At 43.3% G+C, this 27,525-nt stretch overlaps 1 protein-coding gene and 1 long non-coding RNA gene across 5 annotated transcripts in view; one reads left to right on the top strand and one right to left on the bottom strand.

The window, feature by feature from the left end:
- The window catches only part of NT5E (5'-nucleotidase ecto), a 50,757-nt gene extending 42,441 nt beyond the window's left edge, over window positions 1-8,316 (bottom strand). The window contains exons 1-2 of one of the 4 annotated variants that reach the window (XR_013345588.1): window positions 7,661-8,313; window positions 3,076-3,298 (exon numbers count right to left, since the gene is read on the bottom strand). Coding sequence is in view for 3 of the 4 variants with exons in the window: in XM_077812783.1 (XP_077668909.1) it covers window positions 3,076-3,298; window positions 7,661-8,017 (580 nt within the window). In the remaining variant the exon portion in view is untranslated. Of the gene's footprint in view, window positions 1-3,075; window positions 3,299-7,660 lie in introns of all 4 variants that reach the window. The other 3 variants (XM_077812783.1, XM_077812784.1, XM_077812782.1) reach the window with 3 other exon arrangements.
- On the top strand, window positions 7,792-27,182 carry LOC144262679 (uncharacterized). Its single transcript, XR_013345589.1, has 3 exons — window positions 7,792-7,925; window positions 24,500-24,656; window positions 24,907-27,182. It is a non-coding gene; the product is annotated as an uncharacterized LOC144262679 (long non-coding RNA).
- The last annotated feature ends 343 nt before the right edge of the window (window positions 27,183-27,525 follow it).

The following is a 27,525-nucleotide window of genomic DNA, read 5'->3' as shown; positions in this document are numbered from 1 at the left end:
TCTTTACCCTTTACAGGTGAAAGGCTTTTGCCTCTGGCCAGGAGGGATTTTACAGCACTGTATACAGAAAGGTGGTTACCCTTCCCTTTATATTTATGACATTGGCTAATAGCCATTGATGGACCTGTCCTCCATTAATTTATCGAGTTCTTTTTTGAACCCTGTTATGGTCTTGGCCTTCACAACATCCTCTGGCAAGGAGTTCCACAGGTTGACTGTGCACTGTGTGAAGAAATACTTCCTTTTGTTTGTTTTAAACCTGCTGCCTATTAATTTCATTTGGTGGCCCCTAGTTCTTCTGTTATGAGAAGGAGTAAATAACTCTTCCTTATTTACTTTCTCCACACCAGTCATAATTTTAGAGATCTCTATCATATCCCTGCTTAGTTGTCTTTTTTCCAAACTGAAAAGTCCCAGTCTTATTAATCTTTCCTCAAACGGCAGCCGTTCCATACCACTAATTTTTTTTTGCCCTTTTCTGAATCTTTTCCAAGTCCAATACATCTTTTTTGAGATGGGGCGACCACATCTGCATGCAATATTCAAGATGTGGGCATACCATGGATTTATGATATGATCGAGGCAATATGATATTTTCTGTCTTATTATCTATCCCTTTCTTAATGATTCCCAAAATTCTGTTCAATTTTTTGACTGCCTCTGCATATTGAGTGGATGTTTTCAGAGAACTATCCACAATAACTCCAAGATCACTTTCTTGAGTGGGAACAGCTAATTTAGACCCCATCGTTTTATATGTACAGTAGGGCTTATGTTTTCCAATGTGCATTACTTTGCATTTATCAACACTGAATTTCATCAGCCATTTTGTTGCCCAGTCACTTAGTTTTGAGAGATCCTTTTGTAGTTCTTCACGGTCTGCATGGGACTTAACTATCTTGAGTAGTTTTGTATCATCTGCAAACTTTGCCACCTCACTGTTTACCCCTTTTTCCAGCTCATTTATGAATACGTTAAATAGGACTGGGCCCAGTACAGATCCCTGGGGGGACACCACTATTTACCTCTCTCCATTCTGAAATGGAGACCATTTATTGACCATTTATTCCTAATCTTTTAACCAGTTACCAATCCATGACAGAACCTTCCCTCGTATCCCTTAACAGCCTTTGGTAAAGGACCTTGTCAAAGGCTTTCTGAAAATCTAAATACACTATATCCACTGGATCTCCTTTGTCCGCATGCTTGTTGACCCTCTCAAAGAATTCCAGTAGATTGGTGAAGCATGATTTCCTGTTACAAAAACCATGTTGACTATTCCCCAACAAATTATGTTCATCTGTGTGTCTGACAATTTTGTTCTTTCCATAGTTTCAACCAGTTTTCCCACTACTGAAGTCAGGCTTACCGGACTGTAATTGCCGGGGTCACCTCTGGAGCCCTTTTAAAAAATTGGCGTCACATTAGCTATCCTCCAGTCATTTGGTACAGAAGTTGATTTAAATGATAGTTACAGACTAGTTAGTAGTCCTTCAATTTCACATTTGAGTTCCTTCAGAACTCTTGGGTGAATACCATCTGGTCCTGGTGACTTATTACTGCTTAATTTATCAATTAGTTCCAAAACCTCCTCTAATGACACTTCAATCTGGGACAGTTTCTCAGATTTGTCACCTAAAAAGAACGGCTCAGGCTTGGAAATCTCCCGCACATCCTCAGCTGTGAAGACCAATGCAAAGAATTCATTTAGTTTCCTCGCAATGGCCTTATCATCCTTGAGTGCTCCTTTAACATCTCAATCGTCCACTGGTCCCACTGGTTGTTTCGCAGGCTTCCTGCTTCTGATTTACTTTAAAAAAATTGGTATTACTTTTTGAGTCTTTGGCTAGCTGTTCTTCAAATTCTTTTTTGGCCTTCCTAATTATATTTTTACACTTCATTTGCCAGTGTTTATGCTCCCTATTTTCCCCAGCAGGATTTAACTTTCACTTTTTAAAGGGTGCCTTTTTGCCTCTCACTGCCTCTTTTACTTTGCTGTTTAGCCACTGTGGCTCTTTTATTGGTTCTCTTACTAGGTTTTTCAACTTGGGGAATACATTGAAGTTGAGCCTCTACTATGGTGTCTTTAAAAAGTTTCCATGCAGCTTGAAGGGATTTTACTTTTGGTGCTTTATCTTTCAATTTCTGTTTAATTAACCTCCTCATTTTTGTGTAGTTCCCCTTTCTGAAACTAAATGCTACAGTGTTGGGCTGCTGTGGTGTTTTCCCCACCACGGGGATGTTAAATTTAATTATATTATGGTCACTATTGCCAAGCTGTCCAGCTATATTCAAATCTTGTACCTGACCCTGTACTCCACTTAGGACTAAATCAACAATTGCCTTGCCTCTTGTGGGTTCCAGAACTAGCTGCTCCAAGAAGCAGTCATTTAAGGTGTCAAGAAACTTAATCTCTGCATCCCGTCCTGAGGTGACATGTACCCAGTCAATGTGGGGATAGTTGAAATCCCCCATTATTATTATTTTTTTTATTTTAAAAGCCTCTCTAATCTCCCTGAACATTTTACAGTCACTATCACCATCCTGGTCAGGTGGTCGGTAATATATCCCTACTGCTATATTCTTATTATTCAAGCATGGAATTACTATCCATAGAGATTCTATGGTATAGTTTGGTTCATTTCAGATTTTTACTTCATTTGATTCTAAGCTTTCTTTCACATATAGTGTCACTCCTCCACCAGCATGACCTGTTCTATTTTGTACCCTGGTATTACTGTGTCCCATTGATAATCCTCATTCCACCAAGTTTCTGTGATGCCTATATCAATATCCTCATTTAATATGAGGCACTGTAGTTCACCTATTTTATTATTTAGACTTCTATCATTGGTATATAAGCACTTTAAAAACTTGTCACTTTTTAGCTGTCTCCCATTACATGATGTAATTGCATGAGACATTTTTCATTTGACTGTTTCTCATCAGATCCTACCTGTATTTTATCATCTTCTATCCTCTCCTCCTTCTTAGGACATAGAGAATTTCCATTAATAGATCCTCCCCCGTTTAAATGTATATGGTTTGTTCCTGCTATACTAAAGAAAAGCATACCTGGATTTGAAAGGAAAGATGTTTCCTTAGTGGTATAGCCAACAACTCCGATTTTTTCTGAACCAACCTGTAGTATTTTATAAGGCTGAAAATATCCAGTGATCCTGGATGCTACTGATTTGCTTGCCTGAATGTTTGCACTCAGAATTGAAAAATTAACATTTTTAAGTAGTGGATCCAATAATCCATCCAGACCATTATCAAACTCATGGTTCCCCAAAGCCTACGAAAAACAAAAAGGAAAATTATTAGACACTACCCCCAAATAATAACTATAAGTGCTCTCTCAGAAATTACATACTGGGCATTTCTGATAGTACAAAGTTTTATTCTAGAAAAGCACATTCCTACCATTTTCCAAACAATATTCTATTGTTTTGCACTAACACAATCATATTATATTCATTTTTAATACTTTTTCTTCTGCCTCCGAATCTCCCTTACACCTATTCCAGCTCTGAAGCTAGCTTCTGGTACCAAGGAGATGCACCAATCCTGCAGCTATTCAGTGCTGTGTGTGGAGGTATGAATGTCAAATTTAAAACTAGTATAAAACATGACACAAGAGTGTGCGCTGATGCATATTATTGGACTAGAAGGTGAGCAACCTGGTTTTGTTAACTGCTAATCTTGTTCATATGTAAGAAATTAGCAGTTAAAACAACCAGGCTGACATTTTCAGTAAACAAACTACTATGGTTGTTTACCATACTGACAGCCACATTTTGGTAAACTTTCATTTTATTCTAACATATTATAACCCCAATAATAGCTAACATGAAAACACACTATTGTATTTGTGGCAGATATGGAAATTTCCTGCAATATCCTTGGCAAACCTTATCCAAAGAAACTTAATTCAGTAGGATTTAACTTAAGTGTTTTAGGAGTTCATTGTATTATTATTAAATATCATTGCATTATTAAAAATGCAAACGTGTTATTGTAAGATTGTATGCAGCAACTCTGGTGCAGTGGGGGAAGGGGAAAAACATGCCTAATATCTCTCCGGGAAGTGTTATGAGCTCCAAAGAACAAATGTCCCAGACAAAAATGAACTTTTAAAGTTAATTGAGTTTCCCAGGAAATATCTAATGGGAGGTATATGCAAATGTCCCTTCCCCTGTTATGCAAGAACTCAGCCTTTTGAAGCTTCACCCTGAGGAGGGGACTTTTGTCTGATGGTCACCTGTTACATGAGTACAAGATCAGAGGCCCATAAAGGAGTAACTCACTGATTCATGGCAGTTCTTGCTCTGAATGTAAGATGAAGACAGAAACCCCCCCGGTGGGGGTTAAAGACTGATCATCTGCCAGACCCCTTCTTGGAGATGGGGTGATTTCTGGGAAGCTTATTAACATGTGTTAGGCTTGGTTATTTTTTAATATGTTTTCTCTGCAATGCTTTCAGCATAAGAATAAACGTGCTTGCTTAGAAAGGGCTGTGTGATAACTTACAGAGGAGGCCAGTTATGCCTCTGAGGAGAAACAAAGCAGGGCTGTTGAGGCAGTTTGACTTTCTGGGGCACTCACAGTGTAGGCAGGGAACTATGCAGCCAGGAAAAGCCCCCCGTCAGGACAGCAGGCAGAGAGACATAGGTCTCTGTCCAAGAGAGGTGACGGCTGGGAATCGACAGCCTAAGAGTAGGTGCCCTTGCAGGATTATCGAGGGGGAATCCGGATGCAGTTGCCCTGAACTGTGACAGTAGCCAGCAGCATATTTGTATGTTATCACTTATTTATATTATATCACCTATTCTTACAAGAATTAAATGATATCCCTAAACTCTTGCCATCTGTGAAACAGAAAACTGCACCAAAACCAAGCTGAAATAATGTCATTGACTTCAATGAGGCCATGATTTCACCCTCAGTGTTAACCTGGGAAGTGGGTACCAATGATCAACGAATACCGTATGTATATCCTCTACTGAGTTGAAGAGTCATTCTGTATCCTGAAGAAAGCTGTGCCAGGATACTACAAATTTAGGGCAAGCTTTTGTTGCTGAGACAGATCAGTCTTATGCAGAAAGGAACTAAAATCACTTCACATTCTCATTGCATCATCCTGCTTTTCAAAAAGAAATAAGGAACATATCTATATTGGCGAGTACCAGGATAGGTGTAAATAAATAAAATAAATAAATATCAGATTTTTTTATTTAAAATCAGATTTTTAAAATACAAATTAAATACATTTTTCTTTTTTTAAATAAACGCATTTAAAGGGGAAATTCTAACCGTCACATTCCAGGGCAACTGCACCCGCATTCCCCCTCCATGGTCCATCAAGGGCACTCACTCTAGGCTCCCGGCTCCTCATCCATTACTTCTCTTGGGCAGAAACCTCTCTCTCTCTCTCCCCCTCCTGACCAGAGATTTTCCAGGCTGCACAATTGCCTGCCTAAACTGTAATATTCTCAGGAAGACAAACTGCCTAAACAGGTCTGCACCTGCACTTGGTTGTCTTTTTGAAGGCTACGCACAGCTTTAATTGACAGCAGTTACAACACCACTCTAAGCAAGCACATTTATTCTTAAGGTGAAAGCATTACAGCGAAAACATAAAAACCTCACACATGCTAAAAAGCTTACCAGCAATTACCCTGGCCCAACTCCAAACTTGGGTTCTCATAGGAGTCAGTCCTTTAAAACCCACAACTGGGTTTTTCTACATGGTTACAAGTTCATAGCTATGTCAGATTCAGAAACAGAACAAACATGAATAGGTCAGCCTTCCCTTGATACAGCTTGGGCCTTTGATCTTACCAGGTGATCACCAGACAAAGGCCTCTGCTCAGGGCGCAGCTTCCAGAGGCTGGGTTTTTGCAAAACCAGAGATGGGAAATTTGCATTAACCTCTCCTCAGATACTTCACATATCCCAAAAGTCCACTCTTTTCTTGCACATTGTTCAATATAGATCTTTGATCATCCAGGCCTTACAATATCAGGATATTGTAAGAAATTGCCTTGTCACAACAACTTACATTAAGGCCTAAACTTACTATACCTATTACAATCATTTAAATTAAACACAAAATAATATTAAGCAGTACAACTGTTTGAAGTTGTAGAGAAAGTCAAACCACTGAACTGCTGGAAGTCACAGGCTAAGCACCTGGAACTAGAATGTGTTGCAGTGCTAAACCAGCATTTGACTGCAGTAGCCTCTTTGGCAGTTGCAGAGAATATATTTTCTTCATTGCAGTTGATTCAGTTCAATGACTAGTTCATGCAAAGTTACAAAATGGATTAGGAGTTCAAAATGCAGGAAAGCTTGTTTTCCTCTTCCAATCTATGAATAAAAATGAGGTGTGATGAGGGCTTATCTACGTTACCCGCTGGATTGATGGGCAGCGATCTATCCAGCGGGCGTCGATTTATTGCGTCTAGTCTAGATGCAATAAATTGACCGCCAAGTGCTCTCCCATCAACTCAGGTACTCCACCAGAGCAAGAGGCAAAGGCAGAGTCGACGGGGGAGCATCAGCAGTCAACTCAACACAGTAAAGACACCGCAGTGAGTAGATCTAAGTACATCGACTTCAGCTACGTTATTCACTTAGCTGAAGTTGTGTAACTTAGATCGACCCACCCCCACCAGTGTAGACCAGACCTGAGAATGAGAGTTACAAGTTCTACAATCTTGAAAGACACGGTAACCAGAAACAAATCACTACCTATAGCTAATACTTCCTTTATTTAATATATCAGTTAGTTTTAAATGCAAAACATGTTTTTAAAAACATTTTTTCTCATGTATCCAGCACATTTAAGATAGTTTTATTTAATTAATACAAAATCAAAATGCAAATACAGCACACTATCGTGTTAAATGTAAACTACTAAAAAATAAAGGGAAAGTTTAAAAAAAGATTTGACCAGATAAGGAAACTGTTTCTATGCTTGTTTCATTTAAATTAAGATGCTTAAAAGCAGCATTTTTCTTCTGCATAGTAAAGTTTCAAAGCTATATTAAGTCAAGGGTCACCTGTAAACTTTTGAAAGAAGAACCATAGTGTTTTGTTCAGAGTTAGGAACATTTCAGAGTTAGGAACAACCTCCCTTCCGCAGGTGTTCCTAACTCTGAGGTTCTACGGTGGTACCTCCCCTACCTTGTCTCGCCAACATTCAAGTGACCAGGCTTTCAGATCAAGGCAAATATTGCCTCGCCTTTTGCCACAGGATCACAACACACTTCACTGCTTCACCAGGCCAACCCCAGGGTTCAGCTAGGAGCTTTGCCTGCCCCTGTCTCCCAGGGGCCCCGGTGGTTCCTACTGAGCACCAGCCACTGCCCAGCAACCTGCGCACCGGGCGAAGCGCTGCGGCGCCGCGAGCTTTAGAGGGTCAAGTTCAAAACACATGGGGCCTATTTCCCTGCAGCTGCCCCCCTCCCCTCCCTGCGCCCTTCCCTGGCACCAGCCCCCTGCATCCTCCCTCTCCGGCCGCCCCCCGGCCCGGCAGCCCCCCGATCATGCACCACTTATGCGCACACACCTCCGCTCCCGTAGCCCCAAGTTGCCCTGGAGCCGCCCGCCCTTGCCTGAGCCCGTGGCCCCCCGCGAGGCGCCTGCCCCTTACCATAGCGTCGTAGCCCAGGAAGTTCATGAAGCGGGCCGCTTCCCGCCCCTTGAAGTAGCTGAACCACACGGTGCCCTGGTACTGGTCGCCGGCGTCCAGGAGCAGCACGTTGGGGTGGGTGGCTCGGATCTCCCGGATCTTGGTGTATCTCCGCGCCACCCCGCCGTAGCAATCCGGGGGCCCGCCGCCGGAGCGGGTCTGGCACTTGCCGGAGTCGCGGCTGGTCTGCTCCACCCGCGCGTGGACGTCGTTGGTGTGGAGGATGGTGAGCTGGAAGGCGGCCCGGGCGGCGTGCGCCAGGCACAGCAGGGCGGCCAGCCCCAGCCAGGGGCCGAGCGTCCCGCGCAGCCTCCCCATGCCTGCCCCGCGCGCGGCTGCTGCGGCTCAAAACGGGGCCCCCTCGGGGTGGCAGCTGCGAGGAAGATCCATGGCAGGTGCTGGGGTTGACGGCTCCACCACCCTCCCCACAGGGGTTGAGTGTGGGCGGTTAAAATAATCCTTTGTGCTCCTGCGGCTGCGGAAGTGAGGGCAGGGGTGGGGAGAGATACAGGATGTCCCCAGAGTGCCCTCTCCGAGGTAGTAAAGTTACACACAATGTTCCTCCTCCTGCCTCCCTCGAAACGGGGCGAGGCCGGGCTGCTGAGGAATTGTGTGGAAATCGCGCCGTGCCCTGCAACCGCCGGAGGCCGGGCTGGGCAATATACTATGTAGTCCCGTCAACAGGACGTGATTCAGGCAGCGGGGCGGCTTGGCCAGCAGAGTGTTTGGGTTGGAGATCACTGGCTATTTGCAAGAACTGTCGTGGTTGGCTGCTCCTCCTAGAACACCTGCAATCCCCGCCCACTTCCTCAACATGGTGACAGGTTTCAGAGGGGTAGCCCTGTTAGTCTGGATCACGAAAAACAATGAGGAGTCCTTGTGGCATCTTAGAGACTACCACATTTATTTGGGCATAAGCTTTCCTGGGCTAGAACTCTAGAGTAGCAAGTATAAATACCCAGCACATGAAAGGATGGGAGGCACTTGGTAAGGCAAATCCCATCCTTTCATGTGCTGTGTATTTATACCTGCTACTGTGTTTTCCACTCCATACATCAGATGAAGTGGGTTCTAGCCCATGAAAGCTTATGCCCAAATAAATTTGTTAGCCTCTGAGGTGCCACCAGGACTCCGCGTTGTTTTTGTCAACATGTTTAACTTGTAAGCACGTGGGCAAGAGTTCTCCCTGGGGCTGCATCAATTTGCCTAAATCCCTCATGAAAATACAGCCACAGATCAGGTGGGGATGGACTGGTCCTCAGCAATCCCCTGAGAGGAAAACTCCGCCAAGAACTGTCCCGTTCTCACAAGAAGCCTCAGTGTGTCTTTAATGTGCAGGCAGAGCACGCAAGACCTGTTTTTAAGGTATTTTTCCCCAATGACCCCATAATACTCTGGCTGTCAACTCGGGCTGTCAGCATGATTTACACACAATCTCTCAGCAGCCCGGACTCGCCCCGTTTCGAGGGAGGCAGGAGGCAGGGGAAGGAACATTGTGCGTAACTTTACCTCGGAGAGGGCACTCTTGGGACATCCTATATCTCTCCCCACCCCTGCCCTCACTTCAGCAGCTGCAGGAGCACAACTTGGGGCTGGGGTGGGCTCCAGTTGTGAGCCCCGCAGGGCTGACAGCTTGGGGCAGGGGGTTTGGTAGCTGGCGGCTGGCAGGGGGCTCCAACTGTCAGTGCCCCACAATGTCCAACACAGGTAAGTCAGTGGAAGCACTCCTGGTGAGGATGAGCACTGCTGACAGAGGGAGCATAGTGTGGACATGAAACATTGCTTTAATTACTGCTCCGACTCTGCGGCCCCTTAAGTTGACTTAATTTTGTCGGGTAGGGCAAGTCTATACACCTCATAATTGCTTAAAATGAAGGTGCCATTTCAACCTTAAATAGTGTCAACAGTACAATGGTCTATTTAATGATAGCTTTAGTGATCTTATTGTAGTTTAACTAGATTTCACATACTGATTTAAAAATAACACTTTCTGTTCTGTGGTGGGATGCTAAATTTATAGCTGAGGCTTGAGTATATATAGTGAGGTAGAAAACAACAGAGGGTTTGAAATGATAAACAACTTTAGAGGATAGATTTAAGTTGCAAGTGACAGCTGGGATGAAAATTATAATAAAGCTTCCTTGTAGTTGGTGGATGTAGCTCCACATGTTTTATACTTATCACATCCAAATTACCAGAGATCAAAGAAAGACTATTTGGTAGTTTTTGTGTAAGTACTGTAACTATTGTATGTCAAAGCATTTCTTCACACAATCTGATTTTGCAAGTCATTTCTTTCATAAATCTAAAGGGAAGGGTAAACCCCTTTAAAATCCCTCCTGGCCAGAGGAAAAATCCTCTCACCTGTAAAGGGTTAAGAAGCTAAAGGTAACCTCGCTGGCACCTGACCAAAATGACCAATGAGGAGACAAGATACTTTCAAAAGCTGGGAGGAGGGAGAGAAACAAAGGGTCTGTGTCTGTCTATATGCTGCTTTTGGTGGGGATAGACCAGGAATGGAGTCTTAGAACTTTAGTAAGTAATCTAGCTAGGTAGGTGTTAGATTATGATTTCTTTAAATGGCTGAGAAAAGAATTGTGCTGAATAGAATGACTATTTCTGTCTTTGTTTCTTTTTTGTAACTTAAGGTTTTGCCTAGAGGGATTCTCTATGTTTTGAATCTAATTACCCTGTAAGGTACCTACCATCCTGATTTTACAGGGGTGATTCCTTTACTTCTATTTACTTCTATTTCTATTAAAAGTCTTCTTGTAAGAAAACTGAATGTTTTTTCATTGTTCTCAGATCCAAGGGTTTGGGTCTGTGGTCACCTATGCAAATTGGTGAGGATTTTTACCAAACCTTTCCCAGGAAGTGGGGTGCAAGGGTTGGGAGGATTTTGGGGGGTAAGACATGTCCAAACTATGATTCCCAGTAAACTCAGTTAGAGTTTGGTGGTGGCAGTGGATATTCCAAGGACAAAGGATAAAATTAATTTGTACCTTGGGGAAGTTTTAACCTAAGCTGGTAAAAGTAAGCTTAGGAGGTTTTCATGCAGGTCCCCACATCTGTACCCTAGAGTTCAGAATGGGGGAGGAACATTGACAGTTTCCTTGCTTTGTCTCCACATCACGCTTGAAAACAAAAATTTGTAACTGGAAAAAATGATACTTTATCCCAAGGTTGGGTAAGGCTGTATAAATTGCTGTCTTTTTCTTGTTGGGATGATGTCAGGCCCTTGTCTCCTTGGAATCTGAAGTTGCTGAGATGGAATTTGAACTCAGTTTGGTCTATGTCTCCTCCCCTCCCACCCCCCCCCCCAGCTTACTGAAAAGTAAATGAAGTTTCTTATTCTTCTGCACTGTTATGTCCTGTGTGTAGTTTTTGAACATTGACTGTAGTATCTATCCAAGTTGGAATTTAGATGATGAGGATTTCTACAGGCATTAAAGAATCCTGCTATAAAGTGAAGTGATCTGTGACTACCAGAACAGCATGAAAAGCTATCTAATTTCATCTACTTCTCAGCTGTTCGGGTGTCTCTTTCCTCAGACCTGGTCTTCACTACAAAGTTAGGTTGATGTACGTCACCTTTAATCAACCTGTTTGTGCTTCTGTCTACACTGAAAATTGTCTCTGACCAATGTAAACACCCTGTTATGGTTATGGTGACCAGACGTCCCGATAAAATCAGGACTGTCCCGATATTTAGTTGTTTGTCCTGCATCCTGACTGATATACAGTCGGGACGCCATTTGTCCCAATATATTGCTTCAGCGGCACTCTGGCTTTTTTTCTTTTTTTCTTGGGGCGGCAAAAAACCTAGAGCCAGCCCTGGTGGGGGGGTGAGCCTGTGGCTGCCCCCACAGGTGTCCCGATATTTTGTTCTTGTCATCTGGTCACCCTAGTTATGGTGATGCTGTAAAACTACCTCCCCATATGGTGCAGAGCCATGGTTGACCCACCGAGGTCAATGTAGTGCTAGTGAAGACACTTTGCAACCTTTGTTGATCCTAACAGTCCACCAGCAGCTGTTCCACAATGCCCCATTCCCTGAGACAGTGACCACTCTGATCACAATTGTGAACTCCGCTGCCGAGGGCTCACAGAGATCAGAAGCCACACACCCCTTAAAATTCCCCACATATATTTGAAATGCCTTTTCCTGGTTGCTCAATTTGGCAAGCATACCTACCAGCACTCCCTCTCAAATAAAGTAAAAATATTAAATGAATCAAACTGTACCAGAGAATCTCTCTGGATAGAAATTCCTTGCTTGCACATTCAGAGTATAGAAGTAGGAAATATACTACTGACCACCTTACCAGGATGGTGATGGTGACTGTGAAATGCTCAGAGAGATTAGAGAGGCTACAAAGGCAGAAAACAATATAGTGGAGCATTTTACCTATCCTCCTATTGACTTGGCACATATCATTTGGGGAAAGGATAGATGACTGCTTTGTAGAGCAGCTTGTCCTGGAACTCAAGGGGAAAGGCAAGAGGTGAATATAGCTGAACTGCTCCTTAATAGAAACCATAAAGTAATTAAACGTAATGTCTTTGTGGGCGGAAGTGCCAAAGAAATGTTACTGTCGTGGGTTTAACATCAAAAAGGGGAACTACACACAAATGAGAAAGTTAGTTAAACAGAAAAAATAATCCCAACTATACATGCAAAAATAATGAGGTCTAAATTAGTTGTTACCACTCCAGAAAGAGATCTTTAAGTCATCATCGATAGTTCTCTGAAAACATCAGTTCAATGTGAAGCAGCAAACAGTGTTAGGGACCATTAGGAAAGGTATAGGAAAAAGAGACAAAAAGTATCATAATACCATTACATAAACCAATGGTTACTCCTGGGGGAATTCTGTGGCAAAAAATTTAAAATTCTGCACACAATATTTAAAAATTCTTCATATTTTATTTGTCAGAATAACACAGTCTAATCACACCAGTTTCAATTATTTTTGGCCATTTATTTCAAAATACCTGTCAGCAAGTATCTCTGTAACAATACAGACAACCAAAAAAATTCAGGAAATGTTTTTTGATGAATAGATTCCTTACCAGGCATATTAAAACAGAACTCTTAGTTATCCCATTTAAACTACAGTACAGAACCATATTTCCTGCACCCCTGAGAAGCAGTGCAAAGGCTTGGGGGAGTCAGGGATAACGGAGGAGCTGAGGGAGAGGGAAGTAAATTGCTGGAAAGGAGCCTGGCTGTGAACTTGGAGGGCTATTGGGTATGGGTGGAAAAAGCATGGAATGGGTTTTATGGTGGGGGAAGGATTGTTAGGGAGCTTCCCCCATGCAGACCCTGGTTGACCTCTAGCCTTTCCCATTCAGTGAGGCACATTTACCCCTGTTCTCATGTGTTCCTGCACCCCCATGTGTCCTTGCACCCCCTGTCCATGTGTCCCTCCACCCGCACTCAGACACCCACTCCCCCCCATCCCCATGTGTTCCTGCACCCCTCTCCCATCCCCATGTGTCTCTGTTCCTCCACCCAGCCACTTCCCTGTTCCTATGTGGCTCTGTACCCCCTCCCCCTGTCCCTATGTGTCTCTGTGCCATCACTCAGCCACCCTCTGTCCCTGTCCCTGCTCCCTGTCTCCATATCTCTATACCCCCCTCAGCAACTCCCCAGTTCCTATGTAGTTCTGCACCCCCACCCCCATAACCATGTGGCCCTGCACCTTCCTCCCCCCGTGGCCCTGTGCCTCCACTCCCATTAAGCCGCTGCCCCAGTCTGTCCTCCCCCATTAGCCCTTATGAGCCCCTGTCTGACCCCGCCAGCACCGCACTGTCTCCCCATAGTCCCTGTCTCCTGACCTTGCCTGACAGGCGCTACAAAGAAGGCAGGCTCTTTCTCTTCCCTCACTGGAGGGGAGCTGCTGCTGAGTTCTATTGCCACAGTTCCCTCTGGTGGGCAAAAGGCGGAAATGCAGCAACATTGCAGCAGAAGCTTTTTTCTGCGCAAAAAATTAAAATTATGCATGGCTTATTAATTATGTGCACATGCAGTAGCACAGAATTCCCCCAGGAGTAAATGGTACACTCGCACCTTAAATACTGTGTGCCATTCTGGTTGCCCCATCTCAAAAAAGATACTTTGGAATTGGAAAAGATACAGAGAAGGACAACAAAAATGAGTAGGTATGGACCAGCTTCCATATGAGGAGAGATTAAAAAAGACTGGGACTGTTCAGCGTAGAAAAAAGACAGCTAAGGAGGGATATGATAGGGGGCTATAAAATCATGGATGGCAAGGAGAAAGTGAATAAGGAAGTGTTGTTTACCCCTTCACATAACACAAGAACAATGGGTCACCCAATGAAATTAGTAGAGAGCAGGTTTAAAACAAACAAAAGGCAGTACTTCTTCACACAGTGTACAGTCAACCTGTGGAACTCGTTTCCATGGATGATGTGAAGACCAAAAGTATAATTGGGTTCAGTATAACTAAGGATAAGCTTATGTCACGGAAGTCACAGATTCAGTGACTTTCAGAGTCCTCCATAGCATTTTCTGCTTCAGCCCCACGGTGATGTGCTGGAGCTGTCAGCCAGCAGGGACTCTGGAGCTCCCAGCTTCGGTGGGCTGCAGGGGGCAACTGCAGTTCTCAGCCTCTGGCCCCGGAGTTTTGAGCCACTGCAGGTGGCAGAGGGACCCTATGCTCTAAGCCGCTATAGGTGGCAGGTGCTGCCCCCGCTTCTGTAACGGTGCTTGGGCTTTCATCCCTCCATCCTCTAGGGCTTCAGTCCTCCTCCCATCAGCCCCATTTTGTCACAATTATTTTTAGTAAAAGTCAGGGACAGGTCAAGGGCTTCCATGAATTTTTGTTTATTTCCCATGATCTGTCTCTGACGTTCACTAAAGATAACCATGACAAAATCTTAACCTGAAGTATAACTGAACACTAATGTTTTTAAAAATAAAATAAAAGAAACAATAGAATATTTCAACAATTTATATTATAAAATATCAGTAATAGTGCATATTATTATTCACTACTACACCATTAAATAAAGTAAAAATGTTATAAAAATAAAAACAAATGAAAACTAAAAACAAATTTTGAAATTCTGAAACAATCTTCTAAAATTTCCCAAAATGAAATTTTTTCCTTGGGAATTTTTACCAAAATTTATACTTTTCAAAATGTTTTTTTTTTTTTTTGACAAAAATAGCACATTTTACCAGAAAAATGTTTTGATGAAAAATTTCCAGCCAGTTCTAATGGACCTATTAATCCCTGGTTTGCTATATTCAAAGTAATGTCTTCTTGTCAACGTATTGTGTTTACGTAATATATGAATTGTTCACTTTAATATGTGAAAGAGCAAAAGAGTTTTATAGTACTAAAAAAAAGCTTCTAAATCAGTTTATGCATGCTAATACTGACCATTCTGAATGCCTGGTCTCACCATGGAAATGCTAATATTCTGGGACTGACATGGATTTAACAACACAGTATACAAGATAAACTCTTGTATGCAGTGTTGTTAAAGCCGTGTCAGTCCCAGGATATTAGCATTTCCATTGTTTTCTTACCTTTTAGAAATAACTTATTAGCTAATCTATGTACTTGTGCAATCCCAGTCACTATAGTATTTTTCTCAAGTATTTGAAAATAGAACTCAGTGTAATAGTTTCACTCTTTCTGTCTTCTCAGCCTGTAAGAAAAATAGCTTGATTAGTTTATGTGTGATAGTTGTGTGTGAAGAATAGACTGAAGGAATGTCACGGAGTAGCATTTTTCATTTACTTCTGAACATGGTGAGATTATGACAGATCTTCTGACAGCAAGTTCTGTGGATTTGGTCCAGCTCCTGTGATCAGAAGCCTCCTCATATTGGCTGACAGTTTCATCATTCCAGTGGGTTATCATGGAAGGGCATAACCATGGAAGGGCATAATCATAGCAGTGATCTTTCAAGTAATTAGGGATAGCCTCAGAGAGTGTTTTTAATATCTGGCTGGACGGGCCCTGAACTGGTCTCTGTATTACTTGGGGTGCCAGTGCAGTGAGTGGAGCACTGAGATGATGTGTACACAGTGTCTTGTGCTGCTAAGTAGATGGGCTGCTGCATTTTGTACCAGTTGAAGCTTTCTTGAGGATGTGCAGCTTCACTCCTAGATATAAGTGGCAATAATCCAATCCAGAGGTCATGAATGATTGGGGCCATGATCTGTGTTTGATAGTATGGGGCACAAACTTCTGGCCAATTGTCTGTGAGTCTGTGTGTTTTGCCACAATAGCTATTGGAGCATTCAGTGGCATTGGGGAGTCCAGAAGGAACTTGGACTTGCCAATTGATTTAACTGGTTGAGGGCAGATGATCTCAATAAAGGAGGAGGCAAGTTCTTCAAAATGCTTGATTAAAAGACTATTATTTTCTTAATAGTAAATAATTAAGAATCAACTATATAATAAGGTTCCAGGACTGATACCAGTCTGTGTGTCACTCTGAAGCCTAGAATGTCTGTTGAATCAGTGTGAAATGATAGAAGCATCTACAAGCATGGTTGACAGCTTTTTTTGTTAAGAATATGACCAGGTGGAATCATCACTGGGATTCACAATCTGTTATTCTCTCCTCCCCCATGACGTTTTTTAACCACACACACACACAACTTTACAAATTACACCTGGGCAACAGCATGTGCTTTCAGCTTCTAGTAGAAAATAATTTCCTTGGATGGTCATAGTAAATTAATTTTAAGGACATCTTTAAAGTGAGCACATACTATGTATGACGTGCACAATGGTCACAGCAGTAAGGCAATTAAAAAAAAGATTAAAGTAGATAAATGAAGACATTACTAAAGGTATAATTAATTGTTTACCAGAGAAATAAACCATGTCAAACAAGCAAGCATGTGCAGTTTGTTGTCATTTTTGCCAGGGAACTTTTGCCCTAACTCAAGCTTTCTTTATAATGGCCTGCCCTCGTGCTATTTTTGGCAACATGTTTATATTGAAATAAGGAAATACAAGACCTGTACAAAACAATAAAGAACATCAAGTCACCTTAAATAAATCTGAATTACATACCAAGCCATATTATTTTTTTGCTTTGTTCTTACAGTTAGGTAAAAATTAAATTTCATTAGTTCATTCATGACAAACATTTTAAGTGCACATGCTGAAAATTAAATGCTGATATTTTTCAGATGTCAGTCTTAATGGTGCTTCTATTGTCTCTTTCTTCTCCTTAAATCTATCTCCACTTCTCTCTGTTCTGCCTCTTTTAGTTTCTTTCTAGTCTGCTTATCCTGTCCCTTTCAGTCCTATTTTCAGAATCTGTCATTGTGGTGTGCCACACTAGCTGTTTTTTCTTGTCAGCATCTCTGGTCAATTCCACAATGTTGGTTGCTCCTACTACTGGTCGTGCATCTTCTGATTGTTTTTGGAAAGATGTCAAAGCATGTGACATTTGATGTCCTACTGAATATGAATGCCATAGATTCTTGATCATGGCTAGAGAGATTTACCTAAATGGCAAGGCTCTGCTGTTAGTCATTGTCTTTTTCCTTCCTGAACCTCCTCCTCTCTTCTGGACTGAGGCTCATTCTGTCTGGAATTACTGCATTACTCTCTTTTTGTGGAAAAAGCCTCTCGAATTTAATAGAAAATGATAACTTTTTTGCGTTCCATGTTGTATGAAATATTCATTGGGTCAGAAAGAATGTGAACAGGACTCGATAGCCCAGTGGTAGGGCACTCTGCTGGGAGATCAAGACCAAACCCTGCTCCAATGAATTTTTAAGTGTTTTATAAACAGTGGAACAACTTGTTTACAACTTGTTATCATGGGGTGCGTCTCCTCTCCCACCATCTCCCTGCAGAAACAGCATGGACTCCAGTGGTTGTTCCCTCACTGTACCCTTTTATTTTAAATTCCCTCTCCCATTTCCACAACACCCCCCCCGTGCAACAATCTATTTACAGCACCAACAGCACTTTTTGTCCCTCTCCCCAGGACCTGAGGGGAACAGAGGTCTCAGTCCCTTGATGCCTCCACGTAACTGGGCTCACCCAGCCCTAGTCCCCTCTCTCCCACTTGGGACTTTCTTCCTGTCTCCTTACCGGCCCACCTAGCAAATCCCGCTAAATGTCACCTGGGCAAGGATGAAACAACGGACCTCCATGTAATGAGGCAGAGTGGCCTCATTCTGGATGTGCAGCTTCACTCCTAGATATAAGTAGCAATAATCCACTTGGTTAACTCACCTTGTTGGGCTCAGCTAACCCCACCCCACCCCTACACCCTCAGAGGAAGGGGAGAGGCAGGGCAGCAAGTATATGAGCGAGGCCCTGCAGCTCAGTTGGAGGCAAGTCAGGGAAGGAGCCAGACATCCTTCCTAGGAGCCGAACTGCCAGCAGAGCCATCGACTGGCTGAGGTGGGTGACAGTTCTCAGAGCCAGCCTGGTGAGAAGACCACCTGCTGCTCCATAAGACGGAGAGACCCAGGGCAGAAGTGGAGAACAGGCCACTCTGTGCAGAGACGGGGAACCAGTCCCCAGCAGCCATGGAGCAGTCCCACCAGAGACCAAAAGGAAGTAGCCCAGGAAAACAAGGTGTTGACCCGGCTGTGTGGCTGGGAGGCAAGGCAGTGAACCCATGCTTCCCCGCCGACCATGCAACGAGATCCCCCATTGCTTCTAGGACCCTGGGCTGGGAACCAGTGGAGCAGGGTGGGCCCCCCTATCTTTGGCCCTGCTTTATGAGCACTAACCCTTAGGCCAGAAGGCCTGAGCCATTGACTGTCTACTTGCTTAGATCTCAGGCAGGAGCCCTGAGCCACTGTTTGTCTGCTTGGCTTCCACCCAGAAGGCCTGAGCTACCGGGCCTTAGCTGCAAGCCAGGATGCCTGATAGATCAACCCAGTGCAAGCACCAATTCCCTGTTGCCGCCAAAAGGGGCGCCCCTGACCTTAACTTGGGTACACTTTAGGAAAGGGCACAGTGTGACCCTGGGCCAATAAGGTCCAGGCCCTCCAGTTGTGCCTCACACCTTCCTCAAGGAAACAGATATGCTGGTTTTTAGGACTGGCTGGGTACTACCACCAATTTATTCTGGTTTTCTCAACCATCACAACACCTTTCACTGATCTTCTCAAGAATGGGAGCCCAAGAAAATCCAGTGGACCAAAGCTTGTGAGGAGGCTTTTAGAGTCCTGAAGGCCCAACTCTGCAGAGAACCCATTTTGTACAGCCCTGACTTCACCAAGGAGTTCCTGCTACTGACCAAAGCATCGGACATGGGGCTAGGAGCCATTTTGTCCCAGGTAGTGTGAGGTGACTAACACCCCATCTTGTACATTAGTTGAAAGCTGTTCCCAAGGAAGAAGGCCTACTTTGTGATTGAAAAGGAGGCGCTGGCAGTAACGTGGGCAATGGACTTGCTCTGCTACTACCTTCTGGACACTCACTTCACATTAGTCACTGACCATGCTCTCCTATGATGGCTACATGCCATGAAGGATACTAACCCCCGAATTCTGAGATAGTACCGCTCACTCCAGCCCTTTTCCTTCTGCCTTCAACACTGGGCTGGAAGAGCCCACCTGAATGCTGACTTCTTTTCGCAGGATGAAGGACAGTAGATGGTGGTGAGAGTCAGACCCCTAAATGGGGTCATGATGGGGGGATATGTGATGAAGAAGAGAAACTGCCAGCCAGCACAGCAGGAGTTAGAGAGCCTTTGGGTCCAAGTAGCTCTACCCCATTATATCTGCAGCCAATGCCAGGCCTGGAGGGGGGAGAAAAGGAGGGATCCTGGCCCAGTTCAGGGCTGACTGGCAAAGAGGCAGGAGCTAGCTGCCTCCTGCCTGAGTGGAAAGAGCAATAGCCTGCCAAGGCAGCCACCTGGGAGTAAGCACTGTCTCCCCAGCCAAGGGAGACTGTGAAGGAGACCTAGGAGTCTCCAGCACCTGAGGTAACTTCACCAGCTTGCAGCTGCCCCGCCCAAAGGAGCCTGAGACTGCGGCAAGGCGCCACCCATGACACAAGAGAGGACCCTATGGGAACAAGCCACCTAGCAAATTGGACTGGAGGGGCTATGCCCCAAACTGGACAGACAGGTAGAAGTAGCTCAGGGCAGTGGATTTTGACTCCCTGCTGGGAGGCCCCCTACTTCAGGTGTTGATATACCCAGGGCCCTAGGCTGGGACCTGGTGGAAAGGGAGGGTCCAAGTCATCCTAACCCCCCTGGCCTTAAAGACTGTGAGGCTCCTCAATCAAACAGCGAGCTGAAAGCCATGCGCTCTAACCACTAGGCTGCCTGGCCCTCCAAGCTGCCTGTTACAGGGTAATACTCTCTCCATTTTACAGATGGGTTTTACAAAGGGGTTTAGATGCCTAACTGCCACTTTAGACATCTAAATGCAAAATTTAGATGTGGGGCCTGATCCAGTAGGCATGCTCAAAGCACACCTACCCTGCACAAACACAACAGTGAGGGCATCCCTGGTATAGCTTATAGCCCAGTGCTTAGTGCACTCATCTTGGAGGGATCGTAACACAGCCATCACATGTTTTAGATGGTCCTACCAGTTTAAATCATAGACTATGACAGAGGTTCTCAAACTTTAGTAATCCAAAGACCCCCATTTTGTTTGGAAAATTTTTCAGGGACCACCTAGCCCTCCACTCAGCCCCAGGCCCTGCCCCCACTCCACCCCTTCTCCCAAGGCAAAATATTGGATAGCTGCTTGTTAATCGAGCGCTGTCCATTCTGTGCACTGAATAAGGCAAGGAAAAATAGAATGTGTTCATGTAATTAAAAGCTATATCATAATGAATATGCACAAGGGGGCCAAATTAAGGTTTCACAGGCAACCTTAATTCTGGCATTTTGTAATTTTTGAGTGCTTGACTTTGCAACCTTAGTAATGTTCTTTTAACATAGTTTTTTGGCGGGGAGAGAGGTTGTAATTTGCTAGGTATTTAAAAGAGCAAACTGAAAAAATAGAAATTCCATCATGAGGCATGATATTGACAGCCCCATGGTTCAGCAGCAGATTGGAACCTCTATATCCACCCCACAGACTCAGCCACTTGAGCTAATGGAGTAACTGATAGATTGTCATCCTCTATATGGACCAGGACTAGATGGGGACAAGACGTATACTTTGCTAGTGGGTTTCTCAGATTTGCTGACAGCACAGGAAGAGTGAGACTGAGGAATCTTAGATTCCATTCCAGACTCTGGAGGAGAGTGTTCTCTTGACACTTCTGCCTATTCCCCACAAGCTTGACCCCTTCTGCTCCATCCTGGCCCTGTCTCTTCATCACCTCTGATTCCTCATCCAATTCCAGTCTCCTTGCCCAGCCAATCCTAGTCTTCCCCTCCAAGATTGCTGCCTAAGTCCCAATCTCCTCCTCCCTACGTCCATTCACAATCTCCTTGCACAGCCAGTCCCACTTCTCCCCTTGTATCCCAGCTCATCAGATGTTTCCACTTCCCCACTGCGCTTGTTCCTCTTACTTTGGTTTCTAGTCCCAATCTCCTTGTCCAGCCAGTCCCAGACATTCCCTTCCCTCCAGCTACTTGTCCAATTTAAATGTTCCCACCTGAGCTGACTGGCTTCCTGTGTCCACCCCCCAAATTTCCCTCACCAGCTCCCAGTCCCAGTCTAGACCCTTCCAGTCTCAACCTCCCTACTCAACCAGTCCCCTTTCCCCTCCCCTCCACTCCAGTGCCCAGTTTCATTCTCCTTGCCCAGCCAGTCCCAGTTTCTCTCCTGCCTCAAGGCCTAGTCTCTCCAGACTTGTTTTAATCTACTTCTTTCCCTCCCTTGGTCCAGCTTTTGTCCCCTCTGCATTTGAATCAAATGGCTTCTTCGGCACTACCTGGGTGCCAGAAAGTTGTGGGGTTTTTTGCAGGGGGGAGGTGTCACAGAGAGCATTGGAGAGATAGGCTCCTTGCTTTCAGTTCCAGTGCCCAGCCCCACCCTACTTGGAGCAGCAATTATGTGACTTCAACTCTGTAGCTCTGTTCTAGAAGGAGCTTGCACACTCGCTCTATGTGGATGGTGCTTTGCAGTCTGATAAGCACTAGGACCTGCGGGGAAGACGGAATCTTTGGAGATTTAGCTCTTAAACTCCAAGAAGTCTGTACTGAGCATGTGCACACTGAGATTTTTCAAAGGTTTATACCTTTGGGTGGATTTTCCACAGGAACAAACAACAGGACAATGTTGACACACAGGACAGCACCATGCCAAATTTCAAATCCCTTGTCTAAGGTGTGGGTGTGCTAGATCTCCTCAGAGAAAAGACTGCAAGAGTTTTTTTTATTGGGGCAAAACAACGTATTTTCCCCTAGCCTCATTCTCAGAAATGGCTGAACTGTTTGATCAGAAATGTTCAAATAAATAAAACAGCCTGAGACAGACACCTGGCATGAAAATTTTCAGCTTCAACGGTTAAAGTCTGGTAAAGTTATAAGCACCTGAAAACAGGGTTTTATAAAGGAAAGTGTCAGGCAATCTTAATAGGCAGCGCTACCATCCCCGCCTATAATATAAAAGTTATAAAACAGTAGCTACTATGGCCCCAATACTGCAATGAGGTGTGCATGCCTGTAGCCCTGCTCCTGAATATAGCTGCATGGAAGTTAGTGGGACTCTATTGGGGGGTGTGTGTGTGTGTGTGTGGGTATCCACCATGCAAAACAAGTTGTAGGATTGGGGCCTTGTTTGGATACAGCATGTTGCCTTCCAAAATTATATGATTTTGGTGCTCTGTCATCTCTAAGCACATCTTTATGGTATCTAACTTTGATATGAAACCCTACGTGTGGGTGTCAGGGTATAAAATATATATATAAATTCTATAAACACTGATGCACACATTGGCACGGCTCATGTATATAACATTTTTATGTGCATAAGTGTTTTTGGAATTAGGGCCTTGGCCACAAACCTGCAGCTTGTGTCCTCAGTTGCCTGCTATATCTTATAAATAGGCACATATTTGTAGTTTAATATTTACAAATTAGCTATAAAATTTTTTAATTAAAGCAGTTTTGAGGAAAAAATATTCTCCAAAACATTTTCAGTGAGATATATATTTGAATGCAAAATAGTATCTGCATACAAAAAGAAAAGAAAAGGAAAAAAAAGAAAAGAAAGAAAACCCCAAAGAAACCCCGGGGAGTAAAATGCCTTGTATTTGATGAAATGGGATATTTTGCAAGCTTCATTTAGAAATAACATCTACTGTATAATGATAACTGTGCAGAACTACTTGCTATTTTTATAGTGTAATGCTTCACTCTGCTGGAAGTGAATGGAACTTTCAGCTTCATTTTCAGTTTTTAGTTTAATTATGAAAATCTACCCTCTGCTGTATAATTTTTCTGTAATTCATTTGTCTTAAATAATTTTCAGTATAAATAACATTTTAGCACAAATTAAAGCTTTCTGACTTTCAGTTCTAATTTAGGATTCATATATACTCTGCAGGTTTTATATTATATTGTGAAAGCTGACTGACATATCTCATTTTGCCTCAGTTTCTCCGGTACCTTAATAGTCTGACAAGAGGGGAACAAAACGGGGGACAATTGTACCAGTGCCACAAATTCAGGGGGTCCCACCAGAACATCTGTAACATTTGTATAAATAAAGCGAAATGGGAGAGGATTGGATCCCAGCAAACATGGGGTACTGGGGCCCCAAATGTCTTTAGATGGTCTTTCTCCTAACCCATAAGAAAATATAGGTAAAGGAAAAATATGAAAGAAGGGGGAGCATTTCGAGGCAGCTATGATCACACAAGTATTTCTTCTGTGTTTGTCAGACCTCAGCCCTGCAAGTAACATCCCTTGTGGGAGAGGCTCCTTAGTCCATTCCACTTTGACCAAACATTCCAAATAGAGCATGTTCCAAAATAGTCTGAATGAAATTCCCAAACAATTTAAAATTCAAATTGTCTAATCAAAATAAAATATACTATGAATGTAGACAGAAAATCAGATTTAGCCAAAGGGAAATGGCTGGATAACTTACCTAATCCTGCTTGGAAAGAGTTAGGCCAGATAGGTGTATCTTGGATGCATTACAAAAGAAACAGTATCTTACTTCTTCTCTGCCCCTTGGCGTGGGTGGATGTCAGGAAGATAATCTCTTCCTTCTACTTGGTTGTCATCTTTCCCTCTTTGATCCCGTTGGCCAGCCAACATCTCAGAGAAGCAGCTTCTAGTGTCTGTCTTCCATCCCTCCTCCTCCTTCAGACACTAGTCCTTTATAATCTGTGGCCATTTTTGATGTTCAGGTTGTGACAGAATTCATTACTCTATAAAACATGCTGGTTGTAGTTACATCAGCATTTCAATTAAATGTTTATTGGGTACCTTACCACTGGAGGGTAAGAGAAACTATATTATGGTTAATATCTTGTAGCACAATCCCTTTACCCCATGCCCTTCAACTAACTAGAATTTTTTCCCAATTTCCTTTGTCAGAAACTAGCATTTCAAAAGCCCTTTTGATATTGCATGCACCATAGTCAGCATAAAGGGTTAAGATGATCTAGTGATCCTGGTTTGCATGTCAGTCTCATCTGCCTGGGGTTAGGCTGAGACAAGGTCTGTCCATAAAGCAACAGGATCTATATTTTTTTTTATGGTTTCCTCCTACTAGTATTTCTATACTATATCAAGAATTAATTATTGACAGGCTAAAGTTAATCTTTCACAGAGGCTAAGGACTGATCTTGATTTACTTTGCTGTGTCCTAGTTTCATCCATGTTTCTTTGGTGATTTTGTATTTTCCAGACCTGACCCACTGGCTTCCTGCTTCTGCCTATTGTACTCCAGCTCACTGGCAAGAAAGTAATAGAGGACCCTAACAAAGAACTAGGAGAAAAGGGGCCATTTCACCCTTCTGAACCCTTGAGACAAGATGACAAAAATCACCAAGCCCTTCTTACAGGTAGCAAGCCCAGTCAGACTTGGAAACGTAAATTAAACCACACACCCACAGAGGAACTTTATTTGTGGTTTGGGTGGTAATTCCCAGAGTTCACTAAAAGTGTGCGTGGCATACTTTTAGCTATTCTGCTGACGTGTAGTAATAAATATTTTATTCTACGTATGTCCTGGTCATTTTGGAAAGCTATAGAGTTCATTGTGGGCCAAAAAAAAATATTTTCAATTTACTTTCTTTCCTTTGTTTTCCACAGAATATATCCTGATCCCAAACAGGCCATACTCTACTGACCCTGTTCCTTTGCATTATCCTTCCGCTCATGTAAAACCAACTGCTGTTTCCCAGCTGTTAGTGTAATGCCTAACCTGCATGCCATAATGTCCCCTCTTAGCAGGGGCGGCTCTACCAATTTTGCCGCCCCAAGCAGTCACCGCTGAATTGCTGCCGCCGCAACAGTGGCAGAGCTGCCACCAAATTGCTGCCACGCCAGGAAGAACGGCGGAGCTGCCGCCAAATTGCCGCTGCGGGACACGGACGGCCACCCTATTCTGAATGCCGCCCCAAGCACCTGCTTGGAAAGCTGGTGCCTGGAGCCGGCCCTGCCTCTTGGAACATCAGGAAGATCTCCCCTCAGCTCAGCAGCATGTTTTAAGGGGGCCATTTGTGAAGCAGATGATAAGCTCCTTTTCTGATTGCTGGGGTATTGCACAACGTACTGAGACAATACAGCAGGTATTGCCAGTTGGTACATTCAATTATCCCAAGGTTGTGTTGACCTCAGAAGGGATCATTGGTGTGCATGGTGCCAATTAAAGCTGGCTGGGAATTTTCCGATTACATGGTTTTCTGTAGGAAAATGCTGACTTGTCAAAACCAAAACTATTTGCAGGAAAGGGTCAGTTTCAACAAGTGTCCAGATTTCGGGGAAAGGAGTGTGTAAAGAGTTTTGAAATTTTCAAAACATCCTGTTTTGACAGTTTTGAAATGGAAAAATGCATTTTTGGTTTGAAATGACTTTTTGTTCAGAAATTTTAATTTACACTAAAAAAGTAAAATATATTTAAGGGTTGAAATGGAAACACAATGATTTGAAATGATCACAATGAAACGTTTTAACTGACTTAGTACAAAAAAATTCAGATTATTGGTGTGTGAAAAAAATGTGAGATTTTGACTTTTTTCATTCTGATTTGGGATCTGAAATTTTTTCAAAACCTCAAATTCTCATGGGATGGGAAAAGCCTTTCCTGTCCAGCTCCACTGGTAATATATAATGCAAATTCGGTGCAAAGCCTCATCATACCACAATGCAGATCATTCTTGTTACACACATCATAATAATTCTGTGGGAGCCATCAGGGTTTAGTAAGAGTGCAGAACCTGGATAAGATTAAAATGAATCCTTTGCCAAGCAGAGTTGGAGCTAAGCTATAAAGTTCATATTTGGATTCAGATCAAACTAGAACAGACCCAGAGTTCTGGGGTATTCAGTTACAAGGCGTTGGTTTATTATGTTGTAGTGATAAGGGCCAGCCATTAAATTTGGCTCTGCATCTGAACTTCTCTAAAAGGGTGGGATTGATTGGATCTGTGGATTTATTTTGGCCCCATCTCTATGTACGAAGAACAAATACGGTATGTGGCCATTTTTCCCAGGGGGAACAACTCCACTTCTTCAAAAGTTTTGGTTTCCCTTTCTTCCTTTTGAGAATTCAGGAGCATACACCACACCCTCATATTCTGTCCACTGGGTATGTGACGGACGGTGGATGCAGCTTTGCCCTTGTGAAAATTTAGGTCTTAATTTGTACATACTATAAAGCAGCTAGAATACTTTAAGAAGACATATAGCCCAGTTCTATCAGCCTTACTCACAATGAGTAGTGCCTTCTCCAAGAGCAGTTGATACACACAGAACAAGTACCAAAGATATTACTCACTATGAGTAAGGCTGGTAGATTGGGCCCTATATAAATGATAATTTATTATTTTATTAAGATATGCTGTCTTTACCTATGTAACTTGTTAATTATTGAGAAACTGCCCAGTGCAAACTGAAATCCTCAGTCCATTCTCTCCTACCTCCCATCAGTAAACATACAATCTTCTCAGTTTTGTATCCTAAAAATAAATATTAGCTGTAGGAGTTTATACTGTAAGTTATTACAATGGGCAGGAACCATCTCTTTCTTTTCAGAGTAGCAGCCATGTTAGTCTGTATTCGCAAAAAGAAAAGGAGTACTTGTGGCACCTTAGAGACTAACAAATTTATTTGAGCATAAGCTTTCGTGAGCTACAGCTCACTTCATCGGATGCATTCAGTGGAAAATACAGTGGGGAGATTTATATACATAGAGAACATGAAGAATGGGTGTTACCATACACACTGTAACGAGAGTGATCACTTAAGGTGAGCTATTACCAGCAGGTGAGCGGGGGGAAGGGGAACCTTTTGTAGCGATAATAAAGGTGGGCCATTTCCAGCAGTTGACAAGAACGTCTGGGGAACAGTGGTGAGTGTGGAGTACTTGTGGCATTCTTTCTTTATCTGCTGTGAAGCAAAAACTTTGTGTGCTATCAAGTAATAAATAAGCTGTTGACCATGACCTGCCATGCAATTGCTATATTGATTTGGCTGGAAGTGAAGTCTTTTAGTTCAGGGTGATGCCTGCATACTATGGTCTGGTGTTGGGACACCTAGAAATACCTGAAATAGATAACACCAGGCAGTCAGTTAGGTGGCAGGAGATTCTGAAATCTGAAGTGTTTTCTTCTTCATCTCCATAAGATGGGGCAATAGCTCCTCTTACAGGCTGATGTTTGAGTGCTCATACTTGAATCAAATGAACTGTAAGTCTCTCTTCAATTCTTA

Source organism: Eretmochelys imbricata, chromosome 3 (genome assembly GCF_965152235.1).
Source record: "Eretmochelys imbricata isolate rEreImb1 chromosome 3, rEreImb1.hap1, whole genome shotgun sequence".
NCBI lineage: Eukaryota > Metazoa > Chordata > Testudines > Cheloniidae > Eretmochelys > Eretmochelys imbricata.
This window is presented reverse-complemented; position numbering and strand designations above follow the sequence as displayed.